The 17,444-nt window shown below is 45.4% G+C and overlaps 1 protein-coding gene across 2 annotated transcripts in view; it reads left to right on the top strand.

Moving 5' to 3' along the window:
• The window catches only part of LOC138632312 (high affinity choline transporter 1-like), a 243,151-nt gene extending 227,470 nt beyond the window's left edge, over positions 1 to 15,681 (top strand). The window contains exons 2-10 of one of the 2 annotated variants that reach the window (XM_069717798.1): positions 4,041 to 5,133; positions 5,705 to 5,913; positions 6,027 to 6,140; positions 7,522 to 7,677; positions 11,830 to 11,978; positions 13,476 to 13,619; positions 13,840 to 13,993; positions 14,127 to 14,344; positions 15,060 to 15,681. In XM_069717798.1, coding sequence (XP_069573899.1) covers positions 5,730 to 5,913; positions 6,027 to 6,140; positions 7,522 to 7,677; positions 11,830 to 11,978; positions 13,476 to 13,619; positions 13,840 to 13,993; positions 14,127 to 14,344; positions 15,060 to 15,602 — 1,662 coding nt within the window. In that variant the 5' untranslated portion in view covers positions 4,041 to 5,133; positions 5,705 to 5,729 and the 3' untranslated portion in view covers positions 15,603 to 15,681. The remainder of the gene's footprint in view (positions 1 to 4,040; positions 5,134 to 5,704; positions 5,914 to 6,026; positions 6,141 to 7,521; positions 7,678 to 11,829; positions 11,979 to 13,475; positions 13,620 to 13,839; positions 13,994 to 14,126; positions 14,345 to 15,059) is intronic. The other variant, XM_069717797.1, reaches the window with a different exon arrangement.
• The last annotated feature ends 1,763 nt before the right edge of the window (positions 15,682 to 17,444 follow it).

Raw genomic sequence — 17,444 nt, 5'->3', positions numbered from 1 at the left:
GCAATATTATATTTAGCGGTTTATTTATCGACCAAAATGATCTAATAAAACATTTGTGAGTGTCAAAATTATGTGAACCCCCCCCGTCCCGCTCCCCCTCTTCCCCCCAAGGACTAGCAGGTAGTTTGAAGGTGAAATTAGAGTCAGGTGTGAAACAAAGGTGTGTAATTGCTGACGAGGTCACAAACGAAGCCCGGGTAACCTCTAAGCAACTCTCTCACAACGGCTAATGTTAATGTTTGTTAATTCCTCGTCACGGGAAACGCTGAACAACAACGGTGTCCATGGCAGGGTTCCAAGAAGAAAGCCACCGCTCTCCAAGACGGATCGGTAGTCTGTTGTTCAACAAAGTTTGTTCTTGACCGATGAGACAAAATTATGTTACGATCTGTTCACAGCAGGGTTGAAAAATAAAAAAAACACTGGGGTTCACAAACTTTCAAGCACCAACTGGATGGATTTTTAATCCATCAATATTGAATTCCGCTTCATGAAATTGTCAACATGTCAAATTACTATTTACTAGTAGCTCTTATTCCATGCGGTTGTTAATTTTGTATTAATTTGAATGAGAATCTAGCTGTATTTTTTTTTTCTTGTTTGTGGTGTAAAAATGAAAGTATAGACTTTTAGATTTTTATTTTTTTATCACAAAGAGGAAAGAAAAACTCTTCTGCGAATCCTAATTCTTCATTAAAACAGATGTCGGCCTACGTTTGTCTCGACACCTAAACCGTGTGATAAACGGACTCGATTTCCTCCATAAAATTATACGTAATCGTAAAGAAAAATGTTTGTGCCATCAGTGAGAACGTTATGTAAATTAGATACGTGTCAAACACTGAAGGCTCATTTCACCCCGGATGTGAAATGGTATTAAATTGGCCAATACATGAATTGAGATGACGATTTTTGTAGCAACAAGCTACTAATTATTAGCGACAAATCTAAATTTCATAAGACGGACGTTAGGTTAACTGGAGATATTTGTAATAATATTGAAATCCTTTGAGACAATGTTAAAATAAACCAAAAAACACATAGGTTTTTTTGGTTTATTTTCAACCAGACTGGCGGATAACCTACTTTAGGACTCGTCAATCGGTAACACACAAAAAAAAAATTGATTAAAAAATGTTTTTTTACGTCTGATACGCGCTCTCGTTGGGTGTAATTTCTTTACTATGTTGTCAGAATTTTAGGTGCTTTTACTAAATGTTGAGTTGAAGTTATTTTTTTTTAAATTTCCTTCCTTTTGTCTATTTGCATATGTTTTCTGAAGTTTGATTGCATCGTCGCGACGAGCTACAAAGTTGACTTGAAGTTATGTTCAGCTATATTTATTATACACAAAATCAGCGGTAAACCGAGCCCCGACTTGTAACTTATGACTTTTTTTCTCAGGCAACAGACGTCTTTGCTGACGCTACGAGCTTTTTACACAAACGCCGACTTTTGTATTGTGAAGCAGATTTTAAAAACACTGAAGGAGAATCGCAAACAAAAAATCACCACATTTTTGCTCCAGTATCTGTTGACCTCGATCTTCACCATCTAAGTGAATGAAAGTCGATCCGACGGGTCGAGTGACGGTCTGCAGTCGTTTATCAGGGATTTGATTATGTATTGTTCCGGTTAAAATCGAAGAATCCTTACTTGACCGTGAGCAATAGTTCCCCAGCCGGGTCTGCTTGGAGCGCTTTCAAATACAAAACCCCAACGGGTTTTATTTGCTCTTTCCAATAACTGCTGCAGTGAGTTTTGTTGCCAAAACTGACACGAGTCAGATGTTAACTTGGCATCCCTTTAGTAGTCAGATCAGTTCTTGATCTGGTGTGAGATGCAAATCCGGGAGAAATTTAACTTTCTATTGAAACCAGAAACTTCAACGGCAGCCAACAAAATATGAGTCATCTTGATAATGACACTTAAGTGCGATGGATTCATTTTGAATTCTTGAATTTCATGCTTTTTTTTTTTTTTTTTTTTTTTTGCCGTTGTGTTTGGAGCGGGGAACGTCGAGTCCCGCTGAGGAAAAAGGCGAGACGATCCACATCGCTGGCGATGATGTTTATCGTGATGAAAAAAAAAAAAGGGAGGGCAGAGAAAGTGTTAGTGTGTGTGGAGCGTATGGGAGACATAAGAGGTCTTTTTATTTTCAACTCCAAAATAGGTCAAAAGACATGTATACCTTCATCGAAGGACTCCAGGCCTCTCGTCGGTCTGTGAAATGTCTCGCATACTGTCACAGTACCAAAATAGTCCGGACTGAAAATATTAGCCCGCTGAAAAGGACTGAGAAAGAATATTTAGGAGAATTTTTTAGTCCTATTAACCTTTTTGCAAATGAGACGTGACATGTGGCTGCTCTCAGTAACAAACCCGGAGGAAAAATATCACTCAATTTAGTCATGCACAGCATTTTAGCCTCTATTAAGCGCACTGTTTTGGTTTTATGGCACATTTTTAAGAAGCAACAGTGGATCCAAGAAGCTCTTATAAATCTATATGCTACCTGCTAAAGGTTAGCTGGCAAGTGAAATTTGTTTTGTCAGATTCCTCACAGACTCGCATTGACCTAGAGACCCGAAATACCATCTAAATGCAAACGTTTAGCAGCGAGAACAACTTGTTGGACTTGTTTTGTATCAATTAGCATAGGTTAGAGTTCAAAAGCGTCACATACCGTGAATTCAGAAAATGTCTGGTTACTTTCAAGGCGAATATTCCTCAGCAGCAACTGACTCGGCACTTATCTGGCCTCAGTTCAACTTAAATGTTCTTTTACTTTTTACAAGCCGACAAAAAAACAAACCCGCCGCCCTCAGAGAACTCTCCCACCGACGTGGTTGCATAAAACCTTGTAAAAAAAAATGTTTACGATTCCCTGGGGAAAAAAAAGAAGCTACACTGACATTTATAGAGCACATGCCTTTTCTGAGTCGAATAAGCATCGGTCGGGTATCGACCAAGTATATTACTACTGTAAAACATCGCAATCATCCAAGTCCTGCATATTTACTGCAGACTTTGCAAGTTTTTCATGCAAAGTAGCCCGTTGCTGCAGCTGCACATCATTAGTATTGAGTATAAAGTCCGTGCCATAGCTTTCAAATGCTGTATTGTTTCCCGCCTGTGTTTTTGACTCTTCACACACCTGCGGAGCCGATAGCTGTTAATATTTGACAGTTTTCTTCTTGTTTTTTGTTGTTGTTTTTTTTCTTCTTTTTGGTCCGAGCCCAGAAAACATCAACGCCGTAATGTCACATGAATATTCAGTTTGCGCTCTGCGATGTCCGGTATGTTACAGACGCACATACTTAATTAACTTTAAAAAATGTCCCCTCGGGGATTAATAAAGTAACTACCTAACCTAACCTAACCTAACTTAAAGAACACGCGGCCCTCATGAGGCTTCAGGCTTTTGTTGACTTTAGCAGTGATCCACCCGTCACCACCACCCTGCCTCTTCCTCTCCCTCCTCCCCCTTAACCATTCCTTCCATACCTTCACATATAAACACACACAGACACACACATACGCCTCCAACCCGTATTTTTCAGTGCACTCCTTTCACAAGTATTTCCTTTTTATTTTTACTTCATCCCCCCCCCCTCTCCCCCTCAGGGGATCTACATGCATTCTTTCTTCTTTAAGTTTCAGGATTTCAGCCAAAGCTTTCTGTAAAACAAATGTTGTTTTCGGTTAGAGCCCGGATCAGTGGACCCAAAAGAAAACGAAAGGGAGACTCAAACGGGTTCGAGATGACGAAAAAAGCAAAACAAAAACAAAACAGGCAAGTAAAGACAAAACTGGGAGCAAGAGAGTCCGAAAGTAACAGTGGCACACATTTTTTTGTAAACAGCGGTCTGGGAATATCTGGGATTTCATCATGGAGAGAGAGCACATGCCAAAAGTGCAAGAAAGACACTTGAAATGTTTCAGGAAGTGTACGACAACGAGGCGATAAGCAGGAGCGAGGCGTTCGGAGCTAAAGAGGGGCAGGACGTCACCGTCCAAGGCCGAAGGAGGCGCGTCAGGTCGCCGCGAATTCGTCCCCTCGGAGTCAGACCGTCAACACCGAGTTTACTGGGACTTTACGAAGCGAACGTTCGCCGCAAAACCACCTGAACTTTTGTCGCCGTGGTAAATCGGGTTCTCCCAAGTCTCTCGCCCTCAACTCACCGGATTTTGACTCCGTTTCTGTTCCCCAAACATTTCACACAATCCGGGTGTTCGCTCTCTCCTCAAATTTCACGTCCGACGCTGCTCACAAAAACTGAGTGCTACTCGGGGTGCGGATGACGATCAAGCCGACGTAACTTGAAATACTTTCTCACCAAGGTTGTAGCTTCCTCTCGCTCCGTCCGCCCGACGGCTCTGCGCTGCGTGTTTTTGCGCATCAGTGCAAGTCTTGGAATTGTTTTGGATCGTACAGGCGAAGGTTAAAAAATGGGAACAAGCAAAAAAACAAAATGCTGGAAAATTAAAAGGCAGAAACAGTGTTGGGGCTGGTTAGTGGGGAGGCGCTGCTTAGAAGAGGCTTAAGAGTAGATCATACTCACAAAAACCCGACTGAATGAATGACTGAATAAATCACGGACGAATCCCCCAAAAACCGGGAACGTTTTCAGTACATTGGGGTCTTGTTTTGTTTTTTTTAAACATGAAAATGGCCTGTGTTTATGATAAATGAGTTTGTCTACAATAAAGAGAACATTTTCTTAAGAAACTGCTTTATTGTGATATTTTAGATGGAAAAAAAAAAAACAACCAAAAAACCTGTAGTTCTTCACTTTTTCCTTCGACTGCATTAAAACAGTTAATACAGTAAATGTTCCACCGTGTCACCGTCCAGGGAAGTGGGGGTGCAAGTACAGATGCCCAGCAGCAGTTAAAGATAAACGCTATTCATTCAAGTCTTTTTTTCTTTCTCACCTGTCCGACACACACGGGTCACAGTAACTGCACACACATAGACACACACACACACACACACACATGTTGGAACTAACGTGGCTCTGAGTTGTTTTCACTTCTCGATGTTTGGGGTGGAAACTCGGGGCCGCCCGACCACTGGAGACGGGGGACAACATCTGTCCGCCATCTTTGTCAGTGATGCCAAGCGTGATGGTGAGACCCCTTTCGTCTCTTCGACTCTTCACCCCCCCCTCCACACCCTCCGAACCTCCTCCCAAACCCCCCCATCCCCCCACCTTGCCCTCTTCTCTTTACCCCCCGTCTGCCAAGCAAGCAGAGCCAGGTCATCCGAAATGCTGCTGCTCCTTTTCTTTTTTTGTTTTGTTCCATTTGTAGCCTTTTATTCCACTTTTCTTTCTTTTCAGAAGACGTGTAGTTTCTTTTCCACCTTGCTCACCCTTCTCTTTTCATTGGTGTGTTTTCTGTTCATTGTTTTATCATTTGCGCTTGATCTCTCTGCACATTATGAATGGTTTTTTTTTTGTATTTTTATTTTTTTGTCAGAATCATGTTTGCCCTGCAATCATAATTTTTTATATATATATATATATATTTCCTACCCCTCCCCACCCCCTCCAAAAAAAAAGAAGATATTTGAGAAGGTTTTGCTTGCATTTTTCACTTATTTAAAAAAAAAAACACTGCAAGCAGCATCTGCATGTTTCTTTTTCTGGCTGTTAGCATCTCAGATCTTCATGCTGGCCTTCAATCTGTCTCTCGGCAGGAAACGCACACAGAAGTAGTGGAGGATGGCTCTCAATGTGCCGGGTCTGGTGGTGATGGCGGTGTTCTACCTGCTGATCTTGGGCACGGGCATCTGGGCGTCCATGCGCTCCAAGAAGGAGGAGAAAAAGAGCAGCGGAGACGGCATGGAAATAACGCTGCTCGCCGGACGCAACATCAGCCTGCTCGTCGGCATCTTCACGCTCACCGGTAACGCGCACGTGTTTATGGCGCGAAAAAATGCGGCGCGAGATTCGAGTGCGAAGCCAGTTTCTCCTTCTATTTTTAACGTGTGTTTTTCTTCCCCCCCCCCCCCAACGCAGCTACCTGGGTGGGCGGAGGCTTCATTCTCGGTATAGCCGAAGCGACGTACAACCCGACGCTCGGCGCGGTGTGGGCGCTCATGCCCGTGCCTTACGTCGTGACCTTCTTCTTAGGTGAGTAGCACCGGCGATCGGCGCTGGTGTACAAAAAGCACGTAGAGCGGAAAAACAAGTCAGACTCAAAACGTAAACAATAGAAGTAGAAGCTTATCTGTCGGCTATGCAGGTTTTCCAGATTATTTCATTCTGGGTCAAATTGAATTGGATGCAACTGTGCCAGTGAAAGTGAATTAACGGTGCGTGCTATTTTTGTATATCAGGATTAAATAAAAGTAGACGTGAACTTTATGCAGCTTGACATTTGATTGAGTTTGTCTTCTTCACATTCTTATCAAAGTTTGTGAGGTCAGGATTTATTGTTGGGAAAGAAGAGAGATTGTTTTTTTTGTCAACATTTGACATTCACTGTATGCCTTTATTTTAAAGCTCATTTAAAGTCCTATCAGGGTTTCCAGAGGTCAGGAAATAATAGGGAATTTGATCATTGGATATATATATATATATATATATATATATATATACATATATATATATACACAAAGTAGTCCTGCCCACTACGTCCAATTCAACTCACAAAGGTTTTTGACTTGAAAGCAAAGGTTTTAATTTTATTACCAAAACTAACACAACTGTAAAAGCAAATTTGCTTGCAATGCAAATAATGATATTCTCAGTCTACATATGTTTTTACCTACAAACTTAAATTGCGGTGCGAGAAATTTGCTTTCAAAACTTTTTTTCATTTTGCTCGCGTATCAAAGACACAAAAATACGTCCATACCGCACAGTTTAGAAAACCATGAAGTGTTGTTGACCACCGGAGCGCCGCCCCCCTCCCCCAGTTCCCCGTCCGATGCCACGCACCAATAAAAGTGTCACTCACGATAAAAATAGTGGTATGAGAAATCAGTTTAGGATTGTAACTCGAGGCAACAGGTGCATGGAGACCAGTTCGCCCAGAGACTTGGATTGCCTTCCCCTGAATTCACCAAACTGACAAGCTCGTCCGTAAACATTCGCACCACCCTTCCCCCCACCCACCCACCCCCACACACACACACACACACTCCACTTTAATGTCACAGTAGCGTGGTGTGAGAGTAATGGAAAGCGGAAAAGACCATTCTCTGATCAGGAAATATAACATTCCCCGTTCTGCTCTTGTCCATTGTTGGCCAAGTGGACCCCCGAGTTCAGTTTATTGTGTTATCTGGAGGGACCACTTGTTTTTCTAACTGTTCCTTCGCCACTTGTTCTTTCGCTCTCCGGCCTACCCGCTTCCTTTCTCTCACATCTGGGTGTTTAAATGACAAATTTATAGCCCGGGGGGGAGCAGGGGGGGTGGGCTTTAAAGCAACATCATTTCCAAAGTGTGAAAAAAAAAAAAGAATCTGACGTTGCTTTGATCCTTTAACCTCCCTCCCTTTTTTCGCAGGTGGCTTTTTCTTTGCCAAGCCCATGAGAGAGAACAAGTACATCACAATGATGGACCCCTTCCAGCAGAAGTACGGGAACGTCATGAGCAGCTTGCTGATCCTTCCCGCGCTGGTGGCCGACGTGCTTTGGGTGGCGCGCACCCTCGTCAGCCTGGGTGAGTTACCTCGCACTGTAAAAAAAAAAAAAAAAAAAGGGTTTTGGCATTTTAATAATGCACGCACACACTTATGCAACCATGCAGGCGTCCACAGATCAGGGTACATAATGTGCAGCAAAAACAGTACAGTAATAAAAAACAGGTCCGCGCTGTTGGCCGGTGCTCCTTTTGGCTCCGACTCAGTCATGTCAGCGCTGGAGATTATTCAAAGGAAGCAGGTGGGGGGGGAGGGGGGAAACGAACCTGACAACGTGTTAAAAACACAAACTGCACCTTTAGCGTGTTTTCATAAACCATCTATCACATTGGATCAAATTTGAACGCAGGTGTTTATTTGGTGCCCACTTTATATTTAGTTCAGTACATAAACATGACTACGATAAAAATCAAAGCTAACTGACCGTTCGTTAACCCCGTCTTCTGGACAGCAGCTGGTAGCTTAGCAACTACAACGAGGCTCAGATCATTGGTCAGGTTTCTCCAGTGTTTGGTGACTTGCAATATGAGAGGCTGTGATATTTTTTTTTTTTTTTTTCGCAAGAGCAAAATTTTAACAGGAAAGAATGAAACACTGCGCTCAGGTTAGTTTCCAGAAAAGTTAGAAACTTAAAAAACAATCAATAAACAGCCACCGTCTCATTTTCCAACTTCAGCTTAATGTTGCTCTCTTATTAGATTTGGAGAAGTTTGAACCCACCCCAGAGAAATCTGAGATATTAGCGTGACAATTGTGTAAGTTTGCAATTATGTAAACTAACGACAAGCAGGATCACGTCAGAATGATTAAGCTCATAAATACAAGGAACGAACAGTTCGAACCTGCGATCACGTTTTACGGCATGAAATCATCTTAGAGTTTTCAACCAGCTTTTCAGAGTTAATATTAAAATGATAAGCTCATAAAAAAAAAAAGAAAAAAAAAAGGGGGCAACATCTGTCATAAAAAGGGCCGTGATTTTTGTTCCCCGTCTCAAAATCGAGGACAAACTGTTTCACAAACTCCTTGAAAACCGATAATCCCTTGAATCTGATAATTTGAGAAGGTTTCCGGCGATAAATCTTTAAACTGCCGAAGGGGAGCGCGGCTTAGGTTGCCGAGGTCGCGCCGCCCGAAATGATAACGGAAAACGCGCGAACGTTGACCCCCCCCACCGATTCCCACCCCCCTCCCCCCAGCGCACAAACACAATGACAGCGAGTCGCTAAAAATAACCGGCTGCGGATTATTACTACGTACGTGGAAAAATTGCTCCGATGACAAGTGGGACTTATCTGAAGATTTTAAAGCGTCTCTTCGTGATATCATCGCTCTCCGCTTTCAGCGCTGCGACTCGGGAGTTCTTTACGATCCGCACATAAACATGGTTGATAGCGTTGTTTCCTGAGCGTGTTGATCTGTGTGTGTGTAATATGAGCTTCAGGTGGCGTACACCAGTGTGCATGTGCTCCCCACGTGTACGGGTGTTTGTGAAGGAGAGAAATGTGCATATCATGTTTTCCCTGTGTGTGTGTGTGTGTGTGTGTGTGTGTGTGTGTGTGTGTGTGTGTGTGTGTGTGTGTGTGTGTGTGTGTGTGTGTGTGTGTGTGTGTGTGTGTGTGTGTTTTAACGCTGTTTTCTTTTCCAGTGTTATTTAAGAAAACAAATGAAAGAAAAGGGGGTTTAAGCACCGAGCAGCCTGTTGATTGTGAAAGCTGATCAATTATTTAAACCAGAGTCCTCGAGAGACTCTTTTTTTTTTTTTCTTCTTCTTTTTTTTGTCCTCTGTAGTTTTGCGCCGAGGCCGAGGGCGGTTAAACGTTAAATACCGAGTTAGCTTTTTTTTCTTCTGTGCGTAAACAGTAGCAACGGTGAAATCCATCGACAGTGTTTCGAGCCACGTTAAGCTGTGCTGACGCTCCACAAAAGGACCGGTGGGGAGGCAGGAATGTTCCTGGGACAGTTTCGTCCTAACCTATTAAACCAATATAGAATCAGGGGACCCCTCACTTCTCGGTAAACCATCCTGTCGTTGTTTTCCAGGACAGTTATGCAGAAGTGTGTGTGTGTGTGTGTGTGTGTGTGTGTGTGTGTGTGTGTGTGTGTGTGTGTGTGTGTGGGAGGTGGAGGGGTGGGACACACACACACACACACACACACACACACACACACACACACACACACACACACACACACACACACACACACACACTCACACACAGAAACACTTGACACTCCTGAGAGTGTGCCGAGCGTTTGACCCACCTCGGCGTTGTTGCTGGGAGACTGTTTGCATATAAACTGAGCTTTACTGTGTGCGTGTGTGTGTGTGTGTGTGTGTGTGTGTGCATGTGTGTGTCCTGATTCAGTGCCAGAGAGGGGATTTAACTCTGAAAACACACTTTCCATGCACTGTCACTTTGCAGTGGCGTGTCAATGGCACATAGTCATGGTCAAATTTCTGCCGGGAAGGACTCGGTGTGTGTGTGCGCGTGTGTGCGTGTGTGCGTGTGTGTGTGTGTGTGTGTGTGTGTGTGTGTGTGTGTGTGTGTGTGTGTGTGTGTGTGTGTGAGATCTAAAAACAAACACACGGGGGGTATTTATCCAGCTCTCTGCCTCTGTCCATCCCTGGTGCTGCCCATTAAGCCCCAGAGGTCCCTGAATCTCATTTCACCTTTCCTCATCCCTAAATTTAGCCCGGAGGGGGAACAGCACAGCTCAGCTCAGCTCAGCTCAGAACAGAACAGAACAGAACAGAGCAGACGAGATATCCAGCACTATATATGGAAAAAAAAAATAAAAAATAAAAAATAAAAAAAACGGACCACCCAGGAATTATTTACAATGCGGAGATTTATGGACAAAAAAAAAAGAGAAAAAAAAAAAAAAGGGCTCAGGTCAGATCCGGGTGGGTTGGAGTCCAGAGCGGGTCCAGATTTTAGTGGAGATGGATTTCAGTTCGCACGTGGCATCAGAACGCATCTCGATTGAACGCTCGTGATTTTGGATTCCTGGAAACATTTCGACCGCACAAAACAAAACAAAATTGAAACGAAAGTAAAGAGCTTTCCACGTGCAGGGCTGTGACGCTTTATGTGATGTGAAGTGACGCACGCGCTCAGTACGGACGAGATGCATTTGAATGCCAAGTGTGAACAGTTAGTTACCACCAGGTCACAACGCATTGATGACGCGACGCTAGAAGACAGGGTGGTTTTTTGGTGGGTGTCAGATGTGTGTTTTTGGTGGGAGGGGGGGGGAAAAGGGGTGGGAGGGGGGGGGGGTTGGAGGGGTGAGAGGTCAGCAGGGTGGTGAGTGGCGATCGATGGTGCCGATCTGACACTTCTCTGTTTAAGGGCATTGTTGTGGTGTGGCTACAGGCTGCGGCTGGGGGGACCCTGGCAATGTGGCAGAAGAGACGGTGAAGGTAGTGATGTTTTGCTTGCCTTGTTTGAGTAACAAGATGTCTTTTAATTATTTTTTTATTTATTATTATTATTATTATTATAATTATTCACTTGTTTACATTTCCTTATCATTTCGTTTCACTACTTGAAGACACTTCTCTTTACCTTCATTTTTTTTTTTTTTACTTGATTAAAATTAAGTGTTAAAAAAAGAAGTGATAATTCACCCAAGAGGCTGAAAAAAAAAAACCGAACATGTTTGAGTCACAATCAATAGGCTGCTTCTGTTATGTGTCTATTTCTGGTTTTGTCTTTATCACTTTTTCGTTGGCTTGTTGCTTCACATAAGTTTTTTTTTTGTTTTTTTGAAAGGTTTAAGCCATAGACACACGTAACTTTACTCTCGACTTAAAATGTCCACAAAATGCAACGTGTTGTCGTTAAAAGTAATCCGTTTGATTGTGAATGCTGCATTTTCGGCTCACGAGCGGTATAACAGGACCGCGTCACCGCCCAGCTTCTTATTTAATCTAAAGCACAGAGGAGGCATGTACATGCGTGTGTCTGTGTGAGAGAGAGAGAGAGAGAGAGAGAGAGAAAAAGACCATATTTAACAGCACCAAGGAAATACTGAGAACCTAATAAAAGCATTAAAAATAAACAGCGACAGGAAAGAAATTTGCATGTAACCGTAGCAACAGAAATCTGAAACATGAGTCTCCCCGCCAGTCCGCCGATGTTCACCGCTGCGCCGTCTCGTTCCAGGTGGAACGATGAGCGTGATCCTGGACCTGTCCTACTTCTACTCCATCGCCATCTCCTCGGTGGTGGCCATCGTCTACACACTGCTGGGGGGGCTCTACTCTGTGGCCTACACCGACGTCATCCAGCTCATCCTCATCTTCGTCAGCCTGGTGCGTAACGGGCCGGCCGCCCCAGGTCGGGTGGGAGGGGGGAGGGGGGGGGGGGGGGGGGGGGGCTTTTAGTGGTCCGTTCACCTGTCGACTGGTGAACATCGTTCAAGCATCGAATGTCCTCTCGGATTACTCACTCCACGACATAGTAAGAAAGAAGTGTGATAAATTATCTGCGGGGTACAATTTCATCATCGAGTCCAAACGGGTAGCTCGACTGTGCCGGCGGGTTTTAAATTTCACTCGCCGTTTTAAAATGACTGCCGTCCAAACGAGTAAATGAGATGGCAGCTGATCATTTCATTGACACACCAGGTTTATTCGCTCGTGTTGCGAAATATGTCAAAGCTTGGTGCATGAAACTGCAGTTCCACAAACGGCCACTTGAGGCTCGCCTTAAAAGCAAGTCAATCTTGTGTAGATTGAACGTAAACATGAACGTAGCGTCTGGGTCCGAAAAGAGAGGAAGTGCCTTAAAGCGCAATAACACCGAGGGCCTCTAGGGGGCTGGCTTAAAAAAAACTATTTTCTCATGAAATACAAAGGCAATAAAAAAAAAAAAAAATTAAGTTATCATGGTCTCATTCGCTAAATTCCCTCCTGATCAGAGCTCTGGTCCGTTCAATCATTTAGTAGATTTTAGGTCTCAAACACAGCTATGTTTTGGGGGTGTGTGTCTTGTTTGATTGACAGGCCTGGAGCGCAGTCAGGTTTCCCCATATAGGTGGGCGGGGCATCGTATCCGAAGCAGATGGAGTCAGATCCAGCGCACCTCACTCCTCCACAGTTCGCCCAAATATGGTCACTTCTGGCTCCCAAAAAAAAAAAACACGAGTTACCCACGAAAACTTATTTACAGCCTGGTACGAAAAAAACTGTGTCGATCTCCGGATGAATATTTATGTAACTCACCCGTTTAAGGGTGCAGCCGCTTTGAGTGACAGGTGGATGATGTCACAGTTTGCGGGCTGATTGTGGTGATTCTTAAATGGTGGTCCAACTGGTGAAGATAAAGGCTGACAAAAGGCTTTTTGAAACAGTTGAGGAAAAAAAAAATCTTCCCACAAGATCCATTTAAAAGCTGTTTTTCAACTTTTCGAAAGAAAAAAATATCACATGAACTTCATGAGGAGTTTGTTTTCCCAAATGTGAGTGAATTTCCCCCCGTTTCATACCGACTTCCTGTCTGCGTTGACTTAAATGTTAATTCGCTGAGAACCCCCCCATCAGCTGATCATCATTCGATATGACGAAAACGCTCCACAGCACCACGCGGTGAGAACATTTAGTCAATAACCAACTCTGGATTATTAGTATAATTAGTGTTCGGATGTTTGCTCGGATCATAAAGTGAGATTAGGATCTCGTGTAACTCCGAGAAAACAATCTTTCAGATCTTTAATGTCCCGGTGTTTTGACTGAAAACATCCCCGTAATCACATTATCTGTGTGTGTGTGTGTGTGCGTGTGTGCGTGTGTGTGTGTGTGTGTGTACAGTGGGTGTGTGTCCCCTACCTGCTGACCAACCCTCACTCGTTGGACATCTCGCTGACGGCGTACAACCAGACCTTCCAGGCTCCGTGGGTTGGCACGGTGAAGTTCGACGAGGCCGGCAAGTGGTTCGACGACTTCATGCTGCTGGTGAGCGCACGCGCACGCACACACACACACACACACACACACACACACACACACACACACACACACACACACACACACACACACAAATCAAATAGGCAAACAGCCAAACGTAAACAACATGACAGGAGCACTGACAGGATGTTTTTCTTCTTCTTCTTCTTCTTCTTGTCCTGCTGCGTTCCTACCAACTGGATGCTGTCATCACGTGTGTTCGCGGCAGGCGTTGGGCGGTTTGGCCTACCAGGCGTTCTACCAGAGAATCCTGTCGGCGTCGTCTTACAGCCAGGCTCAAGTGACCTGCTTCGCCTCCTCGGCCTTCTGCCTGGTGCTCGGTATCCCCTCCGTGCTGGTCGGGGCCGTGGCCGCGTCGACAGGTACGAACGGGGATGGTGGGGGGTGGAGAAAAAAAAAAAAAAAATTCCCCTACGTCAGCGTTTCTGAGCCGGACGTCTGCACTTGTTCTCGCCTTCCTTTTCCGAATGTTTTATCTCTCGACCGTCTCCCCAGACTGGAACTCGACCAGCTACGGGTTACCGACCCCGTACGAGCGGGACCAGGCCGGGTCCATCCTGCCCATCGCCCTGCAGTACCTCACGCCCACCTACGTCTCCGTCATCGGCATCGGCGCCGTGGCCGCCGCCGTCATGTCCTCCATGGACTCGGCGCTGCTGTCCTCCGCCTCCATGTTCTCCTCCAACGTCTACAAGAACATCATCAGGAAGCAGGTGAGGGTTTTAAGACGTCGTTTAACGGGCACGCCGCCTGCTTACGAAGAAGCCGGAACGTTCACGTTCCCCAGAGGATGAATCTTGACGACTTCGGTCCCTCCGAGCTTCGTTCAATGAAATGTTAATTACACCCAAAAAAAAAAAAGAAAAAAAAAAGTCGTTTATGGTTCCCGGACAATAAAAATCCGATTATGTTGTCGAGCCCTCAACTGTTTTTTCGTTGAACGCTATCGCGCCAAATTACAAATACAAAAAAGAAAAACACTGGAGAACAAAACTGTCCAATTAAGTCGGCCTCCGTTTTAAAGAATCTAAATTGCCTCGTCGTAAACAGCCTCGCGCGGGCGGAGGACATTTCACAATCTGCCGACTGTGTCACTTTTCTGACGCTCTCACGACAGAAAGCCGGAGGCGGCAACAGAGCGGCCATTGACTAAAACTGTCCTGCACGCGCAGCACTGTGCGGGAGATCGCGGCGCTTCACGCGGAGTCCCGTTTCGTAATGTTCGCCGTCTGAACACAACGACGCGTTTCATGGTGTCCGACCCGCCGAAGGAATGTTTCCGTACAATGAGCCGCTTCACGGCCGTCGACCTCGGAGACCATCAGTAGATCCTCACGTCACGAGGTGTAACGTTGTTGTCCCTCCTCCCTCCTCCCTCCCCCTCCCCCTCCTCTCCTCCTCTTCCTCCTCCTCCTCCTCCTCCTCCAGGCGTCCGACCGCGAGATGCAGTGGGTGATCCGGATCTCGGTGGTGGTGGTGGGCCTGGCCGGCACCGCCCTCACCTTCCTGGACAGCAGCGTCCTGGTCTTCTGGCTGGTGGGCGTGGACATGTCCTACACCATCATGTTCCCCCAGCTGGTCTGCATCCTCTTCTTCAAGGTGTCCAACGGCTACGGCGCCAGCGTGGGCTACGTGATGGGCATCGTCATGCGTCTGATGAGCGGCGAGCCGCTCATCGGCCTGCCGCCCGCCATCAAGTTCCCCGGCTGCCGGCTGGACGCCGAGGGCAAGGTCACGCAGTACTTCCCCTTCCGCACCGTCATCATGGTCTCGTCCCTGGTGTCCATCCTGCTCGTCTCCTGGCTGGCGTCCATCGTCTTCAACAAGGGCCTGCTGCCCGAGAAGTGGGACGTGTTCAAGATCAAGCGCAAGCAGAAGGCGACGGCCCGCGTGTCGGACGTGAAGAAGACCAACCCCGAGAACGAGGAAGAAGCCGCCGCCAAGCAGCTCCTGAACGACACCAGCTGCTGAGGAGGCGCGCAGAGAGGGAGGGACGACGGGCGGCGTCCGCCCGGCGGGATGTTCATGGAGGCGGCGGCGGCGGCGGCGGTGGCGGTGGCGGTGGGGGGAAGGGGGTCAGCGGCAAAAAGGCTGGACGTTGCGTGACAGATCCTGTACGGGGTATCGGTGAGTTTATGGCGACGGCACGTTGGTCAGCACGATGATGTCATCTGAGATCTCTCCCCCCTAAAAAAAAAGTACCCTCCCTCCCCACCCACACACCCCCACACCCTCCCCCCCGGCTACGACAAGCAACACGGCCGACACCCTTCACATCCACTCCCCGAATAACAAACGGCAGATCCGTGCTGCACCACGTGTGCATCGTCACGCGTCACCGACGTGGAAAAAGAAACCCGGAGAAGAGTTCAAACCCGTCGAACCGTTTTAACATTTTTAATCCCCCCCCCCCCAAAAAAAATACCACAAAATAAGCGATTTCTGGTCAAATACAACTTGTACCTCTTGATCATTTAGATTCTCCTCAGTACCGAACAGACTTGTACATTTGTACAGATATATCTAAATCTAAATCTACATATATATATACATACATATATATATATATATACATATATATATATAAAACAAAAGTTTTACAGCTACACTTTTGACAAATTGCGATGCAGACCTGAGTTCAGCTCCTAAAAGTGGGCCGACACAACAACAACAACAACAAAACAAAAAGCACACGCACAAGAAACTGACTTCATCCCAAAAGGAACGATCGGTCCGACGCGACAAAAGCAAACGCGCAGTTATTTATTCGAACTGCGTCTCCACGGCGACGAGCCTTCGAAGTGAAATAATTCAGTTCGACGTCGGCGCACGAAGCTCTTCAAGCGCGCGCCGCTTTCCTTCCACATCGGGAATCTACGCAAACGACCCGCGTTCCTCGTTCACCTCCGAACAGAACAAAGAAACGCTCCGGAGAACAAAAACGAGGCGACTCAGCACTCTTCTCACGGTGCGCTTTGTGAAAGATGTTTCATTAAACCAAAAGTTCATCTGAATGTGACCTGATTTCTTCTTCTTCTCTCTTTAGTTCGATCAGCTGACTCGAAGCGAGTTCATTTTTTTTTTTTTTACCTTGTAAAAGGTGAAACCTAAAGACCCCTCACACCGGCGTGATTTCTTTAATATCGACATCTTGATATTTTTGATTTTGTTAATAATCGGCCTGTTTTCCGTCTTGATTTATTGTATTTTTATTTTATTTTTCTTATCTCCGAGTCGTGTAAACGCACTTTTTTTTTTTTTTTTTTTTTACCTCCAGCTCTCGATAGACGTCGGCAAGTTCAAGTGTTGTTGGTTTTTTTGTTGTTGGTTTTTTAACAAACCGCACGCAGGTACAGATGACTGAAGTGTCCCCGCTGCAACGCAAAAAACAAACAAAAACAAAACACTATTTCAGATTTGTTTGTTTTTTTGTTGTTTTTTTTGTAAGGCTCGTTTAATGCGACCGGTTTTCTTGTGAGCAGCAGCAGGAAGAGGCGAAACACAAATCGACTTCCTGTCTGCTGCATTGAGAAATAACGTGAACGCAGCAGAGCGCTAGACATCTCCTTCCTCCTTCCTCCTCCTCCTCCTCCTCGTTTTTTCCTCGTCAGCGTCAGTTTTTATTTTGTACTGTATAGTTTTTTTGCGTTTTTTTTTTTTTTTTTTATGCAAAGCTGTAGTTTACAGTGGGATCATTTTTTTTGTTTTGTTTTTCCTCTGAGGTGGTTGAAAATAATTTCTGAGCCTAAATAGCGGTTTGTTGTGCAAACAGATTCCTGCTTAGCGTGTGACAGTCAGAAAGCCTTCCACTTA

Source organism: Brachyistius frenatus, unplaced genomic scaffold, assembly GCF_029030835.1.
Source record: "Brachyistius frenatus isolate BFR_SWC_R1_liver_20210118 unplaced genomic scaffold, ASM2903083v1 Contig_180, whole genome shotgun sequence".
Lineage (NCBI taxonomy): Eukaryota > Metazoa > Chordata > Actinopteri > Embiotocidae > Brachyistius > Brachyistius frenatus.
Note: the sequence above shows the minus strand (reverse complement) of the source record. Positions and strands in the feature narration are given on the sequence as shown.